Genomic DNA, 17,098 nt, shown 5'->3' on the forward strand with positions numbered 1-17,098 from the left:
AAGGGGGCTTTCTAATCCTCCAACCTACCAACAAAGCAAAAGAATTATACCATTTGATCCATGCACCTAAGCAGCTCGCATGGTTCACTGGTTCCAGGATTTTGAGTGCGTGCCTGTTGAAGAATGAGCCCGCGACTCATGGGTAGTGGGGAATTCTAAGTCAGTGCCATCCCTGCTTCACTTATATTCTTTAAAAGCAGTTGTAGATATAGGATCTCATGGACCAGAGTTAACCTCTCATGGATTTATCAGCTCTGCTCTGTTTTTCTTGGCAGGTATGATTAGTTAGTTTTTTTTTTTATTGGTCGAGGTCTGATTAGCTAGTTGGTGAGACAACATAGCTTACAAACATAATGGTGCTGTATGGGATCGAATTTGTGTTGTGTGCCTCACCTGTACCCAATCAAAGATAAGCTAAAAATATGCAATCAAAGATTCAACAAATTGGTGACACATTAGTTGTTGGATGCCCATCTTGGTGAACAAGGGCCTCATGGGCGTTGAAGGCATTGGTGGTGATGATGATGTGGAATTTCGACCTCTTGTAGATTTAATTTTTCTTCTCGAGAGCTCAAAAAATCATGATGGATTGCTAAGTGTATCAGGAAGAAATGATGAGTACATGGGGAAAGTATTTCGGCCTCGGTTTGATTCATCTTGAAGTCGTATCCCTAAAGGATTAGAAGAGAAGCGAAAATCCTAGATGAACCGAAGGAGACCTCGGTGTCTTGGATGGTTTGTAATCAACCGATAATATGATTGCATGATATATTTCTCAATTAATATTTACATCCGTCATTATTGATACCTTGGAAATGCAAAATACTTTTCGTAATTGAGAGATGGCTCGTAACATAATGCGGTATTAAGTTATGGTTTTTCTTAGATTCCATCTATTTTGTCGAAAATGCGACATATTTCTAGATCATGTTTCCCCCGAAGTCATTTTCAGGAAATTGACAATATTTTCCGGCGTTTGGCATATTTTGAAAAAATGATTTTCGATGTTTTAAAAAGGAAATCATTTTCCTTAATTTTAGTTTCGCTAGGAAAACCTTTTCCGTTGAGTAAGAAAACATTTTTCATTCACTCATTTTCCTAAGCGATCCAGACATCAAAAAATTTAAAAAATATTTTTCACGAAACAAATGGAATCTTAAAGTTTCAAGCGAATCTTCTTTGATATTAGAAGAAATTACGATTCTACCTTTTTTTTTTTTCTTTTTCCGAAAACGATTCTACCTTGAGAATGGCTCCTTGATGTCTAAATGAAACGGTAAATAAAAAAGAAAAAAAAAAAGCAGATTTCCTCTTCATTTTTTCGGGGCGGGTGGGCTTAGGTCCCCGCTTCTCTAAAAAAAAAAAACAAAAAAAACAATCCAAACCGCCCGGTTCGTGACCCCCCCGAACCAGAGCTCCGGAGCTCGAACCTAAGCTATCCCACCCCCCACCACCCTTCGTTCGTTGAAAATTTCACACTTCGGGTTCACTTCCTCTCTCTCCCCCTCCGTGCCCTTCAATTTCTGTCGCTCGTCTCGCTCTCTCGCTCTATCTGCGTGCAGTCTTCGATTCAATCACCGCGAATTCGCCGCCTCCGCCGGCCCGCCGCGCCGGTCCGAAGCTCCCTCGCCGCCTTCCCGGATTCTGCGTGAGTTCCCGCATCTCCCAAGCTCTCCCCTAGAAACCCTAATTCCGTCCTCCTGCGCGCCCCCCCCCCCACCGCTCGAGCGTCGAATCCCTTTTGCTCGAGTTTCGAATTCTAGGGCTGGGGCGTTGTTCGTTCTCCCTTTAGCTTAGTCCCTCGGTTTTCTGATCCCGCTGATGTTGCGGGGGAGGGGAGGGGTGTAATTGCGCGGTGGCGTTTCCGATCTTTAGCTGTCGTCCGCGTTTTCGGGATGCGATGCGTCTCGGGGGGGTGGGGGGGGGGTGGGCGGGCTCTGCGGCTTCTTGGGGTTCTCCTTTCCGTGCCGCCGATGAATCGAAGAGGGAAGGCGAGACTTTTTGCTCGCGGAAGTTCGAGTGGGAGTGGTTTGATGATGGTGTGTGGCTGGGATTTCGAGGGGAGGGATGTGGTATCCTTGTGTCTTGAATTGGTGCTGCGAGTGTTAGTTTCCTCGTCGAATGATGGAATGTGGTCGACTGTAGGCTGAGCTCCAAAATCATAGCTCCTTTCTCTTTAGAAAGCACAGCAAGTAGCTCCTACAAGTTAGATTTCTCCTGCTTCATGTGATTGTAGAGGTCCGCACTCTGTGTCTGGACCTTTGGGGGGTTTTTGTTGCTTTCTGAGGCAACGGCCAGGACTCAAGAATTGAACTTTTTGATGCTCTCATAAGCTCGATTGGAACTCCTGCTTTAGTTATATGTGCTTTTATTGGGACAGTTTTAGTTTAATTACTGGTATGAAGTTCTTGATGATACGCATTTCGTGCTTACTGCTCCCTTTTGTTTGGCTAATCACAGGTTCAATTTTTCTCTATTCTTTCGGAGCATCTGGCAAATATAAGCAGTTTACCTTGCGCGTGTACACCTACACATGGTGCTGTGAATCAACAGCTGTCGAGTGGCAATTAGTAAGGAATGAATCTCTCCTTCATTTGGCCTCAAAGAAGTACCACAGGAGAGATCTTGGTGAAGGTAAGCCGGGCAATATGAAATGCTTGCGTCTTCTGCTTGTCACATCTTATCTGAGATAATCGATAGTGCCAACTGCCAAACGGGTGAACTAACAATTGCTCCATCTCTTCTTTCTTTCTTTCTTTTTTGGACTGTCGCTGCATTAGAAGCCTGAATAGGAGACGACTGAATATTGAAGTTCGAAAAGAATGCTGTTTCGGTTGTTTGAAACATCAGAAGTCAAGTCAAGTCAAGTGTTAATTTTGTCTTACCTTCTAGTCTGATACATGAATACTAATTAAATGATGAGAGTGTCTTTTTCCTTCGTTAAAATGAGTGTGCATTTTCTTTGGAACGTTGGTGGTTTGAGTTTTTTGGTTGCTTTGCTGTTATTGATTATAATGCAGAGGTTTAGAATCTATTGGATGACAATACCTTGGAGTTGCCTACCCTATCCTCTAATAGCTATTAGCTAATAGATTAGAAGTTTGGCTGACTTCTTGAGTAATAAAACTTGTAGATGGAAACTCATCTCCTGAACTTTCTAAGAGGTTGATGTAATTTATTGTTCGCTGAGGAAAAGAAATTGCATTCTGGCGATCTAGTTGTGCTTAATGCTACTGCATCAATGGAAACGAATTCATCTTACGCAGTACGGGAAGTTTGCGAGTTACTGTTTTAGCTGTGCTTTTATCGTGAAATCTGCATGATAAGTTTCAAATTTGCGTAGCAATTCATATATCTCGAGGCATAGCTGGGAAGGAAAGTAATGAGTAAATCGTTTCGGGATAACTCTTAAAGAAGTGTGACACAAAGAGCTGCACATATCTGTATTACCTGCTCTTGACTGGACAACATTGGTAGTGTAACAGGAAATTAAAAAGTTAAGGTCATGACGGGTCTTTTCCCTTGGTTCCGTGATAAGTATGCATATGCCACTTTTTAGAAGTCGGCCTCTGTGTTTCTTCAGCTTCAGATTACAAGATTTTGTTCTCAATATTTGGAGGTTTCCAATAGCTATGGCTTAATGGATTGCTTTAGAAGTTCCAACTCTCTTGCAACACCCTTGAAGTAGCTGCAACTGGGATTGAACAGTCCTTACCATGATTGAGAGCACCCCCATGAATTTGAGTTTCTCTATCTGATTTTGGCAGGGACTTATTCTTGCCAAATTTCATTTAGATTTCTGCCTTAGATGTTTTGTTATTAAAATGCGTGAGGGGAGTCCTGGGTGGATTATTCAATTATATGGTAAGAGTGCTGGAAATTTCTTGGTATAGGGGCTTTGGAATATGCCGTGTAACCATTGGGTGTTGAATCCTCGTAGCTTGGATTTTATTTTCCCATGAGTTGAAAATGTGGTTTTTTAATGATTTCAAATGTTGGGATGATTAACTGGACATTTATAGGCCAACTGTCTTTCTCTTCTACTTTCTAGATGGACTCAAGGAAAATATGATTGATCAATCATTTCCAGCTTTTTGCTGCTTTTCTTTTGTGCTGCCTTCATTGCTTCCTTAAGTAATTGAGGGGCTTATTGTCTTTTTTAAAAGAATTGCCCTTTCTTTACAGGTTTTGACTTTTGGCAAATCTTCTTTGGCCTATTATGTTAGCTACAGGAATATTGTGCTTTTCTTTAGTCTAAAAGTTTTCAAGTTGTTTTGTGAATACAAAAAATGCATTTTGCAGGCTCCCTTGAATCTAAATTTTCTGAAATTTGGCAATTATTTTGTAGAAGGCTAGAGAAAAAGTAAAATGTTGTTTCTACTTTTGAACTAGAACAAGAACACCGATTTGAAGTCCGATTTTTCATGTTTTACTTATTGTCAACTGAAATAATCAATAAAAGTTTAGGAAGGTATTTTCGTATATGTCTATGTTAAACCAAAATTAGGATGTAAAACATGAAGAGAAAAGCAGATGTAGATGATAAAATTATATGCAAATATGATTTCAGGAAAGTAAATTAAAATGAGCGTTTTTCAAGTTCCAGAAAGGGAGTAAATGAAAGTACAAAATTTTTTCTCTCTTTGAAATTTCGGTGCAAATGAATATCGGAGAACTTCTCAGGAACCATATTCACCCTTACATTCTTATTTACAAATGGACTTCTCTTAGTTTAATTGCTGTCTTAGATGAGTTGAGGCTTTTCCACATGCTTACTAAAGTCATTTTGGAATTATGAAAGGTGAGCTCCCAAATTGTTAACCAGCGACGTTGGAAGTAGATAACTTGCTATTGGATTTGTTATCTCATGTTGCTCAAAGGTCTGCTATATTATGAACCGTGGAGTTGGCCCTTCTATTATCATGAGTGATGGATTTATTGTGGTAGACTCCTCATAGTGTGTTTGTGAGTATGTCTACGTGGATGGTTGGGTAAGATCTATAGGCAGTGACTCAACTTTGGGGTAAACTCACCTTTATGGTTATTAAACTTTCAATTTTTAAAAAATATCACTATACTATTGAAGTGGTTTTAATGAGATGACTCTGCAAATACCTGTTAAAAAGTGACAGAAAGCAGACACGCGCTTGTGAAAAGCTAGCAAGAACCATTCTCGAAGTTTGATGATCCATTGAAAGTTCTGAAAGTTGACTGACTAAAGTAACTAAAAGTTGAATGACCAAAAGATTAGTATACTTGCGGGTGGCTCTGGGTCTCATGGAAGGAAATCTTCTTCTCTAAGCATGTGTCTCGACCTTCAACTATCATTTTCTGATAAAGTTCTGTCATAATTCGAAATGTTTATGGGAAACTTTTGAGTGTTCATTGACCAGACATTTTTTTATTCTGAATGTTCAGTGGGGGAAACAGTGTTTGAGGTTAAATTTGAGAGACATATAGCCACATCATGGATTTTGTGGTAACAAATAACCACACTTACTTTACCTGGCGTAGGCTCTTTGATTACCGGGGATATTGTGGTTTTTCTTCTTTGTCTCTGTGGTTTGGTTTAGCAGTGAGTAGTTTGTAGTTGGTTGGTTACGTGGTAGTTGATTGGTGGGCAAAATATAACTCTGGATAGGATACTTTTTATCCTATTCAGTACTGGTGTGACACTCAATTTGTATATATGCGTATATAGCCCGGATAAAAGAAATCCCTCCTAGGGTGGGGGATATACCCATATGAGATACCTCCTATCGGGGAGAAGAAAAGGGAAATGAAATTAAAAGAAAATGAAACATCCCAGCCAAAGCTTTGAAGATAAAGAGAGGGGAGGACAAAGAAAGGCGATGACAAGGGCAGTCGTGAACGGTAACCACCGTGGTGCCTCAGGGATGGTGGTTGCCATTCTCTGGCAACCTCTGTCTCTCTCTCCCTCCAACCAGATTAGGGATCTGGATTGCGGACAACAATCACCTCATTGTGGTAGTTACAGGCAACGGTTACCACAGCGTGGTGGTAGCAGTTGCTGCTTTTGCTCTGTCATTACCTCTCTCTGTGCGGCAAATCTTGATTGTGCAAAAGCCCCAACCACGTTGCAGTGGCCGCGCTGCTGCAAGGCGGTCGTGTGTGGTACACTGTGGAGTGGACAGTAACAATACTGAGCCTTTTCTTTTGGATTTTTCAAATCTTTGTTTATATAATCTAGATTTTTCACAGACAGGTCGATCACTCAGTCGAATAGTATATACTTGTATCCATGTAATATTTGGTCAATTGCCGAACAACCATAGGATATACCTGTATCCAATTAACAAACATAGCTTTGGTGTTTAATTTTTTTTTTCTTGCGCTTATAAATGAGTTATTTGGTTTGTGGCGCTATTCCCAGGTGGATTTCCATTGAATTTATAAATGTTTCTGTCTGTCAGCGGCCCCTTTTCTATTAGTTTATTGTTTGCGTGTTTATACCCTATGAACTGAGTCAACCATCCTTGTGCTTCTGAGTTTGGCCATCGATTTACTTGTGCGATGTCTTGCTTTGTGATGCTTTCTCTTCTGCTCTCCTTGCGTGCCATTTTTCTGTTTTATTTAAAAATGTCGACATGCCAAGCGGAAAAGAAATACAAACATCCGACCTTTGGGGCCATGGAGATTGCTGTCAAGATTTTGCTCTTTGGTTTTCTGTTTGATCTTTTGATGCATTAGAGTTGAAAGAATGCGTTAGAGAGTACATTTCCATTTCCAGTAGCTCATTGGGTTTCTTTCTTTCTTGTCTTAATGTGTTTTGTCCACAAACTACTACTTTCTTGGTATATACAAAAGTAACATAGTATTTTGGTTGCAGGATGCTATTTGAGTGGTGAAGCCGCGGTAGTTGGATTAAAGCTCCACTTAGGTTGATGCCAACGAAATGAAACCCTATTTATGTGGAAAATCCAGAGTCCATTTGAATCTGTTTTAGGTGATCCTTTTAAATATTACCTGCTAAAATTTTGTGGTTGGTTCATCTATGCCTGGCAACGGAGTTGGAGACAGGGATCACAATTTTTTTGGCCAAGAAAACTTATCCCAGGGTCAAGGTCGCCTGGAGGTTGTTGACAGGAACTGGCCAGGACTAAGCAACAATTTCTTGGCTGGGAGCCAGAGACAAAGTGGATTTCCTCTTAATCCTGATTTAAAGAATTACACCGTGCAGCAATCAGGTGCAGTTCTTCAAATGTCTCTTGAGTGTTTCCTGTTCTCTTGAATGAAATTCCTTTTGGAACATGATTTGTTTACTGCTTGTGCTTATCCTTGTCCGTTTCATTCCTGTGTAATGACATCATTTTTTAAAAAACTTGTACATATGTTAACTTTTTAAGTTCATTTCTCTTGATTACGTACTGTTGCTGTAAATGCAACTGATAACTGCTCCTGTGTATGGTCCTAGCAGATATTGATGCACGACATGGGACTTCTTTCCAGGTATCACATGGCTTGAGTTTTACACAGCCAAACTTGCAGCCTGAATTTAATGGAAGCCCATTCCAAAACCTGCCATCTTTGAATGGCTATATACAAGGGCATCATTTTTTTCCAGCTGGCCAGAATGAAGCAAACTTGTTGGGCATGGACACAGAATCTGGTCAGCATAATATGGGGTCTAGGGGCTTGCCTGTTCTTGATTCCCAGCAAGGGAGAGACACTGAGCTTCAAAAAAGGAATCCTGTAAAGTCTCTAAATGCTGAAACTCCTGTCAATTTTCAGCTTTTGGGACGTCAAGAACAAATGGGAGTTCATCATCCTGCAGTGTTGCAATCTTTTCATGGCCAACAAACTAGTATTAGTGACATGCAGCTGCTGCAGCAACAACTGATGCTCAAGCAATTACGAGATTCTCAAAGGCAGCAGCTACAGCAGCAAGAAGTTTTGAGAAAGAGTTCCTCGAATAACCTTTTATCCATGGCTAAACCAGCTTTGACAAACCATTCGTCTATGCCCCTCAATGGTATTCCTGTAAACGATGGGTCCAACTATTCATGGCAACCTGGGCTTTCAGCAAATGCCAATTGGGTGCAGCGGGGTGCACCTGCTGCTCTGCAAGGATCCTCGGGCAGTCTTGCCCTTTCTGCCGAACAAGGTCAGGGCTTACGTACGATGGGATTGGTTTCCCAACAGGTTGATCAATCTGTTTACGGGGTTCCTCACTCTGGGTTCAGAGAAAATCCAACTCAAATCTCTCAAATAGAAGTCGATAATTCTGCAATGCAGCAGATATCTTCTCATGTACATTCATTTTCAGGTAGCCTTTATTCTTCATTACAAGATCAGGGTAGTGTCCAGGATGGAACAATGGTTCCTAAACAGTCTGGGGAAGTGGGTCATGGTTTAAGTAGTGGATTTAACTCAAATAACTTGCGTCAAGCGAACTCCCCACAAGGAAATGCGGCAATGGAAGAGTTACATGGGAGGCAAGAGTTTGCTCCTTTGTCTGAAGCAACACAAGGGAAATCTTCATCATCAGTTGTTCCTTCTCAGGACGTTGCTACATTGGATCCCACTGAAGAGAGGATTTTGTTTGGTGCAGATGACAATGTTTGGGGTGCCTTTGGTGCAGGAACCAACACAGTTGCAGCAGGCTTCAACATAGGTGACAGTACAGGGTTTCTCTCTGGATTTCCCTCTGTGCAAAGTGGGAGTTGGAGTGCACTTATGCAATCTGCCTTGGCAGAAACTTCTAGCGATAATCAAATAGATCAGGAAGAGTGGAGTGGTCTCAGTGGTCAGAATGCTCGACCCTCAAATAGGAATTCGACGCCTTTAACGCAAAATGACGGTATGAGACAGCAATCAGCCTGGAGTAATAACAACATGCACACTACCTCTCCGAGTTCAAGACCATTGCAGTTGTCTGATAATATTGCAAAGAGTGGCGGATCCTCGGGTGCTTCTAGATTGTGGCAATCTGATCTGGGGGCCTCCCACGGACGAAGTGAGAATATGCAAACTGATTCGTCAGAAAGAATTGAGAATTTTCAAGCTGATTCTGAGAGAGTTATTCATAATTTTGCAGATGGAAACAGGTTGTTCGAGCGGAGCCATCTGCAAAGGCATTCTTCTGATGGTAGTCAAATCTGTGGAAATGTTTCTAATGCTTCGGATGCTGAAGGAAAGAAAATCATCTCTGGATCTTGGACTGATCCACAGAGCATGTTTCCATCAAATCATGGGGATCGACATAGTAGACCAAACGGCTGGAATGTGATCGACTCCACAATGCCTGGTGAGCATGCTAATACAAAGAGCCATCCTAGGGAATACTCACTAATGTCTTCCCAGGATGACAATCGTAACAGACGCATGCATGAAGAAGTTGGTCATGAAGTTGCTATTTCTAGACCCGACAAAGTTCCTGCCGTGGCATTGGAGCGTGTAAAGTCAGTTGATAAGCAAGATTCTACTTTAGAGAATGCTGGCATATCTATGAGCAACAGAAGAGACACTAGAGAAAGTCTTCAACAGCTTCCTAAAAGTTATGGTTTTGATTTATGGAGACCCGTTGATTCTACAGTGAAAAGCAAAGGAAGCGAGGTTGGGGGAAGTAACCGTAATAATATGGATAGAAGTGTTCAGGTTTCAGACTCTCCGGTAAACAACAGAATGCATGATATGGAGAACTCCGATAAAAAGGATAATTTAGCTGGTGGATTTCGTCTGAATACATCCCATAGGTCCACTGGTACTTTTGGAAATAATGTCTGGACAGATGCTGGTGAGTCTCGAAATTCACGTGAGGACAAGCAAAACCAATTTGGTCAGGGTGCTTATAGTCAAAGGCCTGCTGGCACTCATAAATTTCAGTATCATCCTATGGGTAATCTGGATGTAGACTCGGAATCTGCTTATGGAACAAATCATTTTGCACTTTCAAGGCCTATGGTTCAGCAGGTCTGTGGGGAAACAAGAACTCCTGGTCCTGGGCAAGTTGGACATTCAAACTTCATGGATCGGGCTGATAGGAGTAGTGCAGGAATGGCTAAGGTGATAATTAAGCTACACCTTTCTGATAAGAAGTGTTATGTCAACCTTTTTCAAGCCCTTTCAAATTATAAAAGAAGAAAAAGCATGTATTTGCTATTATTCTCAAACTGGTTCTGTGCATGGTTCAGGTTGACCCAAAAGGTGGAGAGGCAGTTCTAAAAGGAGCTTCGGTCTATACATCTGATAGAGTACCCCCTCTCGAAAGATCTGTTGGTACTCCTTCAAATAACAACGCTCAATCAAGGTAGTGAAAGCTATTTATGATTTGCTAGTCCCATTGATTCAGCATCACCTTAATTTCTCCTGTTCTATTTTTCTTGTTATAATTGTGTCATTGACTTGCTTGAATGGTTTTCAATAGTTTTTGGCTGTCGATCATTTTTTTTTGGGCGATGGCTGTTAATCATTTGGTGTGCCACTTTTTTTGTGATTTAAGTTTCTGTTCCCCACCTCTTTTAAAGATAATTTGTCTTGTGTGAGTGAACTTGCAATGTGAACTTTCTGTAGTCAAAAAATGCTGGAACTTCTTCATAAGGTGGATCTATCGAGGGAGCATGGTGTTGCATCACGTTTCAGCTCTTCTGACAGGAATGAAGCAAATGAATCAGAAACTTCTGATGGATCAATCAGTCACCTTCAGCAAAGCCAATCTCCAGCTTCTCAAGGTTTTGGTCTTCAGCTGGCCCCTCCTTCTCAATGGCTGAAGAATTCTGATCGTGCTTTGGATTCTCAGAGCTCGTCACCAGCTCTCACTGCACAGGGTGCTTTTCCATATCCTCGAGAAATGGGTCTTTCATCACTGGCTTCAACATCCTTGATCCAGTCCGCTTCTTTCAGGGGAACACCTCAAGGAGAGTATAGGAGTAATGTTCCTGGTACATTAGGACAGATCAGCAGCAGAGCTTCTCCATCTAACATTGAGGGAAATTTCGGTCTGCCTATCAATCAGAGATTACCTTTTCCGAGAAGTCATCTCCAAGATCAATGTGTCGGTGCTGGTGGAGGTGCAGGTCATTCCATCTGCACATCTTCTGATGGGTTTCCTTTGCATCCAAAAGGGACGGACATCTCTGGGGATGGAGTTCAACTTAGTCAATCTGATCTTCCTTCAGATCCAAGTATTTCGGCGAGTGCTTCAAAAGCCAACAATGCTTTTGCTGCTGAGGGAGGTCGACCTTATGCTGCAAAACAGGCCCACAGTGGATTGTCTCAGCAGTTCAATCCATTCGAGGCAGTGTCATTGTCTCAATCTTCTGTTAACTTTGGCTTCCCTCAACAGGTTCCATCTTCAAAAGTGTTGCCCAACCTCTGGAATGGCAGCTCAAGTCAACAACAGTTACTAGGCTCTGTACCTGGAAATGATACTCTACGGTTGTTGGAGTCCCATCTTAAATCAAACAGTAAGGTAGAGTCGAGCTACTCTGGCACGTCTTCTGGAAAGTTGGAAGGCCTAGTTCCAGAGGAGCAGGCGGTGAAAGAATGTTCATCTGAGATGCCTGATCCTGTTCAGAGTTCATTGCAGGTGAACGAAGCTTTAACAAAGCATGTTTCTGATGCATCTCTTCCCAAACCTGCTTCATCTCAAGGAGAGATTGAAGCATTTGGCCATTATTTGAAGCCTAATGATTTTGTAAACAGAAAGTACTCCTTATTGCATCAGGTGCAGGCTACGAAAAGCATGGAGGGTGATTTTGATCATGATGAGCGGAGCACAAAAAGATTAAAAGGTCCAGAGAGTTGTCTGGATTCTCAGCCAGTCAGTCTGAGGGGAGAGAAGCATGTTTCCCATGGATATGGTCCTCTGGCAGTAGAAAATTCAGCTGGTCACACCCCAGTTCGCAGTGGGGATACTGCGATGTTAAGCTTTTCAGTAAAGCCGGGGGATAATCAGGGCATTGCTGCGGCTTCCCCTGATATTGCCGCATTTCACAGAAATGAGATGCAGAGTTCCTCTACTAGCAGTAACTTAGCTGCCATTAGAGGTGATCATCCTAATATTAGTCCTCAAATGGCACCATCGTGGTTTGAGCAGTACGGGACCTTGAAAAATGGTCAGGTCTTGCAAACGTATGATGCGAGGAAGATGGCTGCCTTTGGTGCGAGTCCACTTGGTAGTGTCTGCAATAGTATGGCTCCCTCTTCAACAACCAGTGAACATCATTTGCTACCTCCAGAAGCCATGGCCTTGAAAATGCTTATGAAATCGAAAAAACGTAAACACATCATGTGTGGAAGTCAGTCTTGGCATAAAGAAATGGCAGAGGGAGCTAGAAGTATTCAAGATGTTAGGTTCGATGCTGTCTCCTTCCTATCTCATATGTTCTTTTGACATTCAGTATTCTCTCTTTCAGGAAAATTGGGAAACGAAAAACGGAAAGGAAAAAATGTAAATCTGGAGGGGTGTTTTCTCAATTTTGATGCATGCCTAATAGTATGCCTATTGTTGTTTGTTGCGATTTTTCTGTAACCTTTTGAGGTCTGTTTGCAGTGTGGCAGACGCAGAATGGGCCATGGCTGCTAATATGCTGGTTGAGAAGGTGCGAACATAGATAATTAGCCTTGATAACATCTCTGCTTCTATTCTTTTTGTGCATTTCATCAATCTTATGTGTCTTGCTCTGCTTTACTTTCCTCTAGGTTGACAGTGAGGGTGACATGAATGAAGATGGAATGCCAATGCAGAGACCTAAGAGAAGGCTATCCCTGACTACACAACTGATGCAACTGATTCTTCGGCCTCCCCCTGCACTGTTTCTCACTGCAGATGCTGCTTCACAGTACGAGAACGTTGCTTATTTCACGAGTAGATTAACACTGGGGGATACATGCGGCATAATCTCCTGCTCAAGCAGTGTTCCTGTTGTGTCCCCTGAAAGTGAAAATTCGTAAGTTTGCGTTCAAAGTTCTTGGAAATTGCAACTTCAGTTTACTGCTGTTCGATTTTACTAAAGCATTATATGTTTGCTTGTTTCCTGGGTATTTCCTTCCTAATATAGTCAGTTTTCTGCTTTGTAATATACTAGCCTGTTCAAAATTACCAAAGAAGCAGTGCATCCTGGTGATGAGCGTTTGACAAAGGTTGTGGAAGAGTTGGTTGGTAGAACAAGGAACCTGGAGAACGAATTATCAAGGTGCCTTCCTCCCACTGATCATAGATGTTTACCTATAAAAGTTCCATAAGCATAGGACCATTTCTCTGATTGTTGTTTGAATGATCAACTTAAAATAATGAGAATCAAATCTAAATAAACAAGAATGTTCCTGAGGGGCTAATCTATGTTAGAGGGTGCTGTGTGTGGACTGTTTTCAAGAATTTGGAGGTAATGGATTCTTTGGACATTCAGAATCTGCTTTGGATAGATGAAAATGTGTACTGAGTGGTTGAAACAATGAGTACTCCCCTCCCCAAAAGGAAAAAAGAGGTAGTGTTAGGATGGAGTTTTGTGGACGATATTGTCATATCGCCACTTTGAGGGTAATTTGCACTGATGGTCATCAAACTTAGGGTGCATCCAATTCACGGAAATCTACAATTTGAAAAACATCTTCCTAAATGATCGCTTATATCTCTTTCAAAAACAAATAAACGAAATATATTATCATCATCAACAAAAAATATTTAGGTATTTGATAGGTGTTAATTGTCAGCTAAATCTTCTAACTGATACAAACAATCAATTTTCGGAAACTGTCTGCCAAATCATTGATTTTCTGTAAAATAAACTCACCATTGGTGGACTTTACAATCTCGCCATTGAACTTTGATATCAATTACCCAATGCACTGAACTTTTAATTTTTTTTTTGTGATCGATGCACTTTGGGCTGAATCTAGTCAATTTTCTGGCGGGTCATAAACTTGCAACGTTCTTCTAAGTTTAGTGACGATTGGCCCGATTTATCCTACACTGTATATAGTAAAGGACTGTTGTCTGTATTATATCATTGGAATTGTTGTTAGCTGATATTGTCTTCCTAATCTGTGCTCTTATTATCTGCTCTCTCACAGTATTGTTGCGTGTTCCTCTCTTTTTCACAGACTGGACAAGAGATCTTCAATTGTTGACTTGCGAGTGGAATGCCAAGATCTGGAGAAGTTCTCTGTCATAAATCGTTTTGCCAAGTTCCATGGCAGGGGACAGGTTGATGGGACTGGGACATCATCTTCGGATGCTTCTAGTGCTCTGAAAGTCTGCCCTCAGAGATATGTCACTGCACTTCCAATCCCGAGAAACCTCCCTGACAGAGTGCAATGCCTTCCACTTTGATCAACTAGCTGTGGAGTATTCCCATTTTCTTGGTCAATTTGCCATCTCCTTTGCTTTCTTGCAGATTCTATAAGGCAGTGCGTTGACTGGATAGAACCATGAGAATCAATTTTAAGGAAGTCTGCGGTTCGGATTCAAAAAGTTAATAGGAGGCCTTTTAGATAAATTCGTATAGGCCATTGATGTCTTCCCTGAGAAATATAAGCTAATATTGGAATACTGCAGTCAAATCCTAGAAAGGAGCTGGGATACCCGATCATTAATTCTGTAAATGGTGAGGACAAAAGTGCCGTTCAGGTTGAAAATTGCTTACGCATAGTTCAAGTTCCCTGTAATTTTCTCATTTATTGAAATAGTATTCCAATTTCATGAATTGAAGATCCAACTTGAGACAGCAGGTAAGAAGATTCTCTCTGGGGTTGCCAATTGTTCAGTGAACTGAAAAAATCAATATACACGAGTTTCTAGTTATGCCATAGTTCTGACTAATTGTTGTTCATTATTTGAATTCCATCTGTTTCTGAAAAAACATTGTGCTTCTGTCTCCATAGAAGGGGAAGAAGATCGGCAAGGTTTTCCAAGTGTCATCTTTACTGAAAGAAGCGCCAGCAGATTTTCACTTCTTGTAAGTGTTGGATGTTCCAGCTATTTGGCCAGGCTCATTGGCTTGTGAATCAGCTTGAGTTGAAATAAAAAAGAAAAAAAGCACCCAGCGTTCTGTTTCATTCCTTCCTTTTGTCCCTAATCTGTTTTTGTTGTGAATTAGATGACTTTTATCTGGACGCTGGAATCACCTAGGTACTTTATCTTTCATTTATCAGTCTGATTTTTGTTACTGGTTGCTATCAGCTGAGATTATACTGTAGGGGCGAAGCCAATGATCTCGATTAAACGTTTAGCAGTATGAAAAAGTCTGACTCAGGTTTTGAGAGCAGGAGTTTGGGATATTATGGGAGAATAGAGATACATAAACTTGACTTAGCTGGGAGGTTTATCAACAAGAATGAAATTAAGCATTGCAGGACTTGCACAGTTTATCCTGCTTTGAGCAACAAAGCTTGTGGGGTCCAACTAAAACTGAATAGCTTTGTTCTTTTTGTTACATTCAGAACTTTACCATTCTCCATCCTGTGTGCAAAGCACAATTTGTGAGTCTTCATTGTGCTTTTCGATTAATTTGCTTGAGACACCGTCATCATATGAGGGGTATGTCATCTTCTCCCATCGATGCTGTTTGTTTTGTAGTTACACTTCATTTTTACTCTTTCTAACATGTGTGAATCCTTGACATTTTGCAATGACCATGCATTTTCCACCGACTCTATTTATTTGAAATTAATGTGCACACTCTATGGAAGCAAGAAGATGGCTTTGACTAAGGTTCTCTTTTTTCTTTTTTGATCGAAGACTAAGGTTCTCTTTGTTCTCAAAACAAATGGGGCTTTCTGGGACTTCTTTGTCGGTGTTTTGTCCGACACCACTTTGGTAGCATGGTATTAACTGATAATGACACTAGCTGCGTACCCTATTCATCACTGACTGGTCGAACATTGGATCTTTGTTTTCTTTAAGATTGAAGTCAGTGAGTTTTTTCCTTGATCTCAATTGGTTTGGAACGCATTTCTCTGATATGCTACCTGGATGTTATACTCTTTATTGGTGGTACTCAGATAAAATTGGTTGATTGTTGGTGGGTGTTTTTAAGTTTTGGTGGGTGCTATTGGATGCGAGCATCCTTTCGGTTCTGGTGTCCCGGTCTTTAATGAATCAAATCAGTAAGAACGTAAGTTTTTGTTCTGTGCTAGACCTTAGTCTTGGATGTGTGTGCTAGAATTGTATTTCACGTCAACACATGGACTTACTTTTACTTTTACCTTAACTTTTCTATTGAAGAACAGGTTTCTGTCTGTAGTCCGAGCGTCCGTGTGTCACTCTTTTCAGCATAGGGTATATACTTTAGAATGTCTTAAGGTTTGGACAAAATGCGATAATGTTGTACAGGCAGGTCATAAGAAGGCATTGTTGATGTTCGTTACGTGGCCTCGATTCTACAAAGCCCGGCTGATATCACACGCTGGTGATATTGGTGTAGCGGTTTGTCTTTGTATTTGTCCAACCGGTGGGGGGATTTTGTCCAATTGAAGCTGACAATTCACGTTGCCCGGGCACTTTCATTCTTCAATGAACCAATCTGAGCGCAATAAATAGCTTTGCAAAAGAAAAAGAGCACTATACAATTTGCAAACAGATTTCCATGTCGCTTCAATAATGAAATGGGAATCACACAAGCCAGACAAGTCATCATACATTCCAAATAAGTTGATCCTTAAATCCCGAATATGAAGCAACTAATTTAAGTGCGGGTTGTGTCAGTAGTTGCACGATCGTTTCATTAGATGAAGCGATTCGTGATGTATATGCAATGATTTCTGGCTATGGCTTGGTGTTGGAGTAGTTGTTCTCATCACGTTAATGTGTCGGATATAAGTACAACAGTGAATTATGACGGGAAACAATGCTTTTGATTGGTAGGACTTTAAATGATAAAAGTAATTTCCCAACCAAATCAAACCATCCATAATAAATTGAAATTCTTAGTGCTATGTTGGGCTGGGACACGGATCTATTGTGCTGCTTGGGCCATATTATTGGACCTACACAATACACGTGTATGTCCAACTCTATGTCCGCTTATAAAGGAAGTGATGTGATCTAATCATGAATGGGATAATGATGCAAATATTTTCTGAACTTTGCCTTAATATGTAATGCGATCCTTGAATTTTAATTTCAATAATATAACGG

The 17,098-nt window shown here is 41.0% G+C and overlaps 1 protein-coding gene across 3 annotated transcripts; it reads left to right on the plus strand.

The window, feature by feature from the left end:
- Window positions 1–2,461: 2,461 nt before the first annotated feature.
- On the plus strand, window positions 2,462–14,769 carry LOC115692499 (uncharacterized). 3 transcript variants are annotated; one of them, XM_056314918.1, is made up of 10 exons: window positions 2,462–2,634; window positions 6,851–7,208; window positions 7,439–8,977; window positions 9,059–10,026; window positions 10,155–10,270; window positions 10,534–12,315; window positions 12,515–12,563; window positions 12,664–12,911; window positions 13,050–13,157; window positions 14,065–14,769. In XM_056314918.1, exons 2-10 carry the CDS (start codon window positions 7,016–7,018, stop codon window positions 14,291–14,293), a joined length of 5,232 nt encoding a protein of 1,743 aa, XP_056170893.1. In that variant the 5' UTR covers window positions 2,462–2,634; window positions 6,851–7,015; the 3' UTR covers window positions 14,294–14,769. The 3 variants fall into 3 exon arrangements, with proteins under 3 accessions (XP_056170893.1, XP_030475234.2, XP_056170894.1); XM_030619374.2 differs by having other exon boundaries at window positions 7,439–10,026; XM_056314919.1 differs by having other exon boundaries at window positions 7,439–10,026; window positions 10,615–12,315.
- Window positions 14,770–17,098: the final 2,329 nt, after the last annotated feature.

Source organism: Syzygium oleosum, unplaced genomic scaffold (genome assembly GCF_021117445.2).
Source record: "Syzygium oleosum isolate NSW1041296 unplaced genomic scaffold, Sole_v2.1 Sole_v2.09, whole genome shotgun sequence".
In the NCBI taxonomy this organism is placed as follows: domain Eukaryota; kingdom Viridiplantae; phylum Streptophyta; class Magnoliopsida; order Myrtales; family Myrtaceae; genus Syzygium; species Syzygium oleosum.

Excerpts from the sequence above, each read along its gene's own strand:
- LOC115692499 (XM_030619374.2), top strand. The coding sequence starts at position 7,016 with ATGCCTGGCAACGGAGTTGGAGACAGGGATCACAATTTTTTTGGCCAA. Across the intron at positions 7,209-7,438 it reads TTACACCGTGCAGCAATCAG|ATATTGATGCACGACATGGG; the intron begins GTGCAGTTCTTC and ends TGGTCCTAGCAG. Across the intron at positions 10,271-10,533 it reads AATAACAACGCTCAATCAAG|TCAAAAAATGCTGGAACTTC; the intron begins GTAGTGAAAGCT and ends AACTTTCTGTAG.